The sequence below is a fragment of the Elaeis guineensis genome, chromosome 6 (genome assembly GCF_000442705.2).
Source record: "Elaeis guineensis isolate ETL-2024a chromosome 6, EG11, whole genome shotgun sequence".
Lineage (NCBI taxonomy): Eukaryota > Viridiplantae > Streptophyta > Magnoliopsida > Arecales > Arecaceae > Elaeis > Elaeis guineensis.
In genome coordinates, this window is record NC_025998.2 from 131,680,940 (window position 1) to 131,688,179 (window position 7,240).

At 40.4% G+C, this 7,240-nt stretch overlaps 1 protein-coding gene and 1 pseudogene across 1 annotated transcript; both read left to right on the forward strand.

Annotated features, from left to right (window-relative positions):
• The first annotated feature begins 212 nt into the window (after positions 1–212).
• LOC105046483 (uncharacterized) lies at positions 213–7,240 on the forward strand (annotated as a pseudogene).
• LOC140858852 (uncharacterized) lies at positions 3,927–6,888 on the forward strand. Its single transcript, XM_073260136.1, has 8 exons — positions 3,927–4,085; positions 4,185–4,370; positions 4,858–4,938; positions 4,980–5,157; positions 5,581–5,657; positions 5,739–6,069; positions 6,388–6,531; positions 6,632–6,888. The coding sequence occupies exons 1-8, from the start codon at positions 3,927–3,929 to the stop codon at positions 6,886–6,888; spliced, it is 1,413 nt and encodes a 470-aa protein (XP_073116237.1).

Below are 7,240 nucleotides of genomic sequence, written 5' to 3' on the forward strand. Positions count from 1 at the left end.
TTTGGTATAACAATCAAATTACTAGTAATGTGAAATCAAATTTTCAAAAAATCTCATAAAATTTCGTGGAATCTTGAATTACTAGGAAAGAATTTAATTTTTTTCTAAATTTAAATCAAAATTTTTGGGACAACGACAGGATTGTTGAATGAGGGGACAGCGGTGATGGAGACCAAAGAGAAAAGGTCGATGTCAGTGTAGAAGTGCGGGCTATGACCGGAGATGATGAGGCCACAGATGGAGGGGAGGCAATCAAGGATGGGGAGGGCACGGAGGAGTTCAAAAAAGAAGGAGAGGGTGAGAGCCGCTGGAGGAAGGGGTGAAGGGTTGGATTTTGTGTTTTTCTTTTTTGAGAGATAATTTTATCTAAAAATTTTTTTACAATATTGTCAAACAAGTGATAATCTGGATAGCCATCTCTCTCCAAGATAATCTGAATTACCTCCTGAGAGACAATCCATATTGCAAAAGCAATTTAGATTACCACTCAAAAAGCATACTAAATGCAATAATCTGGTAGGCCCACTTTAAATTACCGATAATCTGGATAGGTTACCAACTACCAAATGCAATCTCAATCCTAAACGATATGGACTAAATTTGTACAGATAAGTAGCAAATCTAATTTAATATATATAAATATATATGAAAGCTGAAACTGAGAGAAAATAGATTAGTCATCTAGATTATCCACGTAAGTAGCACCTTATCAGCTATGAATGCCATTTGAATCAAAATCAATCTGCAGTATGCCACTCTCCTATCTAACAATTATTAAAGGATTTAATTCAAGCATGATATTATTAAAAGACTGAATTAAAGTCCATTTATATGGCCTAAATGAGATTTTTAAAGTCTGATATTATTATCCTCTTGCATTAAAAGCTCTGAGAATAGGGATAGACATCATGAATTTGGATGGATATTATTTTATTATTTATCAATATTTTTTTTTAAAATGATCCATTATGTGATCTAGACCCGCATGCAATACGCCGGCTCAAAACTAGCATATGTGTTTATATATATATATATATAAAAGTAAAAATTGAAAAAAAAGATCAATTAACTAATTAAATTATTTATATAAATAATATATTATCATTTATAAATATCATTTGGATCAAAATCAATTTACAATATGCCACGTATTTAGATTCTTCTACTAACAATTCTTAGAATGTTGAATTAAAGTATGATTTTATTAAAATCCACTTATCTGATTTAAATGATATTTTTAAAATTTAATATTATAATATTTTTATAATAAAAATTTACTCATAAATATAATTGAAAATATGAATAAATGTCAGGTATTTGAATAGATATTATTTTATTATTTATAAATAATTTTTTTTTTAAATAATTTGTTATGTGACATAGAACCCCCGCTGATACAATGGTCAGGCAGGGGCTACTAATAAAGAATGATGAGGAAATGTTCGACCATACGGGTGTCCTCCATCGCTTTCTGAGCTAATTGACGCATAGGTGCGTTAACCCAACCATGGAAGCGAAGCCACCATGGGAGCCAGGCTAGAGAGCAGGGCCAATCCACGCCCACGTAAGGCCGCCTCGCCGCGGCGAATGGTCGTCTCCCTCTGATTTGAGGAGGCCAAAGCGTTGCACTCAAAGACGACCAACCCATTTTTCCGTCGCCCCTTCTCTGGCCTGATAGCCCTCCACGTGTGCGTGTGCACGGGTTTGGTTAACGATACCCGTCCCTAAACCCCAACCGAGCCTAGAAGAAGAGTCCGCGGTCCATGGCGGCCCGGCGGCGGCGGAATCCGGGCGGAGCTCGGCGGCAAGATCGCCCCGAGGGAGTGCGAGTCCTGCCGATCTGCCCCTGGCATCCCCTTCTGTCGAGTCGAGTGGTCCTTCCTCTGCACCGGCTGCGCCGCCGTCGTCCTCGGTTCCAACTGGATCGTCGGTGTCCACAAACCCTAACCCTAGGCTCCACACCCATCCCTGTCCCTACGCCTACCCTTACCCGGTCCCCAACTCTAACCCTAACGCCGGCGGCGACCCCAACCACGTCCTGCATCTGTCGTCCGATGAGGAGGGCCCCTCCGCCGGCGATCCCGATGACGGTGCCAACGGGGTGGCGGGTTCCAGCGACGGCGGGGGAAAGCGGAGGCGGCGGTCGGCCGGCCTTGCGGCGCCCGGCGGGCGGGTGGCGAGCGTGATGAGGTACAAGGAGAAGCGGAAGAGCCGCAAGTTCGAGAAGACGGTCAGCTGGTTCGAGACCCGGAAGGTGTACGCGGACCTTAGACCCGGAGTCGACGGGAAGTTCGCCAGGCCGAACGCCGGCGGCGGCGAGGCAAGGCCAGACTCCGGCGAGGAGGCGAGGGCAGATGTTGGTGCGCCGGGGGACAGGCCAGATGCTAAAGAGAAGCTGAGGTCGGATGCAAGCGAGGAGGTGAGGTTGAATTCGAGAGACAAGGTGGGGCTGCCGGAGGCGGCAGAAGAGGAATTGGGGCAGTTGGATGTTGCTGATGAAGTGAGGTTGGTTTCATCGTGAGAAAACTTTCCCAAGAAAAGTGAGACAGAATTTTCCTTGTTGCATTGGTATTTGTAGTATTGCTGATAATTGGTTTGTCCAGACTTTGTGACATGGATCAACAGAAAAGGAGTGAGAAACGAAACAATCAGGTTGGGACGTCACAGGCAAGGGTTAATCTGGAAGCTGGCCAATCTTGGACTCATGCTCCAAAATTGGACTTCCCTTGCTTCAGTGGTGATGAATTGGAAGCCTGGTTGGTCAAAGTAGATTACTACCTTGAGGTCACAAACATTTTGTATGAAAATAGAGTGAAATGAGCGGCTTTGCACTTAGAAGGGAAAGCACTGTTGTGGCATCAGAGTTACATTCGTATTAAAGGTCAAGTTGCATATGAGAATTGGGATACTTATGTCCAGGGTTTAAGATCCAGATTTGGGGCTCAAGTTTTTGATGATCCACTAGCAGATCTCAACAACTTGAGGCAGGTTGGGATCTTGCAAGAGTATTTAGACTCTTTTGATATGTTGTATCCAAAAGCTGGTATTGGGGAAGATCAAGCCCTAAGTTTCTTTTTGACTGGATTGATGGATGAGTTGCAGATGCCGGTACATATGTTTAAGCCTCAAAGTTCATCAGAAGCTTACTCATTAGCAAGACTTCAAGAAATAACCATAGCAGCCCTCCAAAACAAACCGAAACCTATAACCAAGCCCACCCCTTATCAGTCCTCTACCACTAGTTACAAATCTTTAATTCTTGTTGTTACTATCCAGAATCCAATTCAACCTGCTGTATCCAAACCAACTGTCAATAAAGAAACACCTGTATTGCTGTTAAACCCTAACATGTCCAAATTACCAACCAACAATTTCAAGAACCTGAGATTAACTTGTAAGGAATTAAATGAGAGAAGGGAGAAGGGGTTATGTTTTTGGTGTGAAGAAAAGTATGTGCCGGGTCACAAGTGTAAAAGAAAGCAAGTTCTTATGATGCAATTACAAGTTGATGAAGGGGAAGAAGAGGAGGATGTTGCAGAAGATGATTTTCCTATTCAGGAGCTGTAGTTGTCATTGAATGCTCTCAGGGAACTCAGGGTGTTCAGACCATGTACATTAGAGGTCTATGTGGTAAACTACAAATTCACATTCTAATAGATACTGGAAGCACCCACAATTTTCTTAGTTTGCAAGTTGCTAAGAAAATTAAGTGTCAATTAGAAGAAGTTACTGATGTGTTAGTGGACATTGCAAATGGTCAAAACATGCAATGCTAATTCAAGTATAAAGATTTCTCTTGGCAAATACAATATCAGAATTTTATGACGGACGTATATGTGTTACCCTTGGACAACTATGATCTCATTTTGAAAACTCAATGGTTAGCTACTCTTGGAGAAATACTGTGGAATTTTTAGACCTTGTAAATGAAATTTAAAGCCGGAAATGTTGAACATGTTTTAAATGGTGAATGTACTCAGGTGTTGGAAATGGTTAGTGGGAAACAGCTGAATAAAATGGTGCACAAGATTCATCAGTTAGCTTTCATGCAATTGTTGGTTCAAGAGGAAAGCTCTTTGCTGAAGGTTCATTCCTTGTATGCTATTTCAGCCTCTTTATCCAATAAATGGCCTGAACTTCAGTAGTTATTGCATAATTTTGAGGATGTCTTTGCTGAACCAAAGGGCTTGCCACCTAAAAGAGCTTATGATCACAAAATTGTCCTTAAGGAGGGATCTCAGCCTATTAATATCAGGCCATATAAGTATGCAACTTTACAAAAGGATGCTATTGAAAAGATAATACAGGAGATGTTAGATGCAGGGGTTATTCAGCATAGCACCAGCCCTTATTCAAGTCCTGTTGTTTCGGTGAAAAAGAAAGATGGAACTTGACGTATGTGCATATATTACAGGTCCCTCAATTCCCTTACTATGAAGCATAAGTTTCCTATACCAGTCATTGAAGAGTTTTTGGATGAATTGGGCCAAGCTGTGGTATTTTCTAAACTTGACCTCAGATCTAGTTATTGGCAAATTAGAATAGATGATGCAGATGTCCATAGAATAGCTTTTCGTACTCATGAGAGCCATTATGAGTTTTTGGTCATGACCTTTGGGTTGACCAATGCTCCTTCAACTTTCCAGTCACTTATAAATTCAGTTTTCAGATCTTTTCTGAGGAAGTTTGTACTAGTATTTTTTGATGATATATTGGTGTATAGCTCCAACAATACTAACCATATTAAGCATCTGGAATTAGTGTTACAAGTTATGAGGAAGAACCAGCTATTAGCAAAGTTTAGTAAATGTTCTTTTAGCTATTCTGAGATTGAATACTTGGGGTACTTTATTTCAGCTAGGGGAGTTTAAACAGATCCAGCAAAAGTCGAAACTATTAAGCAATGGCCAGTCCCTAGAACACTTAAGCAGCTCAGAGGTTTCTTGGGACTAACTGGTTACTACAGAAGAATTGTGTAGCATTATGGTCACAGTGCTAGGCCATTAACTGACCTTTTGAAGAAGGAAGCTTTTCATTGGACTAAACAGGCACAAGAAGCTTTTGAGTTGCTCAAGGCTGTTTTGATCAAAACACCAGTTTTAGCTTTACCAGACTATTCTAAAGTCTTTATTGTAAAGACTGATGCTTCTGGAGGAGGTATTGGTGCAGTTCTCATATAAGATGTCCATCCATTGGCTTTCCTTAGCAAGCCACTTTCTCTTAAGCACCAGCAGTTATCTGTATATGATAGGAAAATATTGGCCATATTACAAGCTATTAAAAAGTGGGAGTATTACTTACTTCCCAAGAAGTTCATCATCAAAATTGATCACCAACTTTTAAAGTACCTGGTAGATCAAAGACTAACTACCCCTACTCAGCAAGTTTGGCTTGCTAAGTTGCTTCAATTTGATTTTAAAATCTGGTACAAGAAGGGCAAAGAGAAAACAATAGCAGATGCATTGTCAAGGTGTGCCAGTGAGCTATATGCTTTGAGTACTTTAATGTTGACATCTGAACTGTTGGATCTTATCAAACAGACCTGGATAACTTATTCAAGTTTATAGAGGTTATTTGCAGAGTTGCAAGTTAATCCTGCATCTCATACCACTTATACATATTATTCAGGACAATTAAGAATGAAAGGAAAATTTGTGGTGGGAGCTAATGATGCACTTAAGGCCCAGTTGCTTTAGTTGTTTCATAATTCTTCTCTTAATGGTCATTCTACTATACAGGCTACTGCTAAGAGAATATCAGCTATGCTCTATTGGCCTGGATTGTGGAAATCAGTTCGCAATGATATCAGATCATGTGAAGTTCGTCAAAAATATAAATATGAAAATATGGCCTTATCGGGTTTACTTCAGCCATTGCCGGTACCTCAGGGGCTTTTTACAGACCTTACAATTGACTTCATTGAAGGATTACCCAGGTCTCGAGGGAATTCAGTCATTTTTGTTGTTGTTGATAGGCTAACTAAGTTTAGTCATTTCTTTAGATTGGCATATCCTTATACAGCTCAGAGAGTAGCTCAAGTATTCATGAATGGAGTATTCAAGCTCCATGGTATGCCTCAGACCATAATCTCAGATAGAGATCTAGTGTTTCTTAGTACTTTCTGGAAGGAGCTGTTTTCTTTATAGGGTGTGGCAGTATAGTATCCTACTGCATACCATCTCCAGACTGATGGTCAGTCTGAGGTAGTGAATAGATGTTTGGAATCTTACTTGAGGTGTGCAATAGGCGAAGTACCACATTCTTAGATGGATTGGTTATCGCTTGCTGAATATTGATATAATACCAATTATTATACCACCATCAGAATGACTCCATTTAAGGCCCTTTATGGAGTACCTCCTCCACTGCATATCTCTTATTTTCCAGGAGATTCATCTATTGCAGCTGTTGACATTGAGTTAAGGAACCATGAGGATCATATCAGGTTGTTGAAGCATTACTTGAACAGAGCATGCCATAGGATGCAACAACAGGCTGATAAGTATAGGACTGATTGTGAATTTGCTATTGGTGATTTGGTTTTTTGTGAAATTGCATCCTTATGCTCAACGTTCTGTGAATAGGAGTGTCTTTCCCAAATTTCAACAAAAGTATTTTGGGCCCTTTCCAGTGATTGATCAAGTGGGGAAGGTTGCTTACAAGTTACAATTACCTTCTGATGCCCTCATTCACAATGTGTTTCATGTCTCATTACTGAAACATGCTACTGCTTCAGTTGTGGCTTCTCAATCTCTCCCTCCTATATCACAGTATGCAGCTGTTCAACCACAGGCAATCTTGGATAGGCATATGGTCAAAAGAGGTAATGCAGCTGCTACTCAGTTATTGGTTCATTGGCAGAATTGCTCTCCTGCTGATGCCACTTGAGAGTTTGTAGATGAATTGGCCTTGAGGTTTCCTTCTTTTTTGTTGACTACTAATCCTTGAGGACAAGGATTCTTAGGGAGAGAAGTATTGATATGGATCAACAGAAAGGAAGTGAGAAACGAAACGAAGTGAGAAACGGAGCGTTTTGATAGCTTAAATAAAGAAGGGCAAGGCTGGAAAAGGTGACGTCTTTAACAGATGCAACTGCATTCTCCACAGATGCAACGGCCAAGGGAGCTGAGCTGGAATTCTGTTAGATTTGTTGACTTTCTCTATTGTATTATTTATAAAAAGGGATCTGTGTAATCTGGAGAAACTATGAAAAAAAATAATTCAGATCTTGATTCTCTCA

What these genes read in the sequence shown, in the direction of transcription:
- LOC140858852 (XM_073260136.1), top strand. Translation starts at nt 3,927, where the DNA reads ATGAAATTTAAAGCCGGAAATGTTGAACATGTTTTAAATGGTGAATGT. An exon ending in AGGAAAGCTCTTTGCTGAAG is followed by an intron (nt 4,086 to 4,184) that starts GTTCATTCCTTG and finishes GCTGAACCAAAG; the next exon opens with GGCTTGCCACCTAAAAGAGC. An exon ending in TGATTGTGAATTTGCTATTG is followed by an intron (nt 6,532 to 6,631) that starts GTGATTTGGTTT and finishes GGCCCTTTCCAG; the next exon opens with TGATTGATCAAGTGGGGAAG.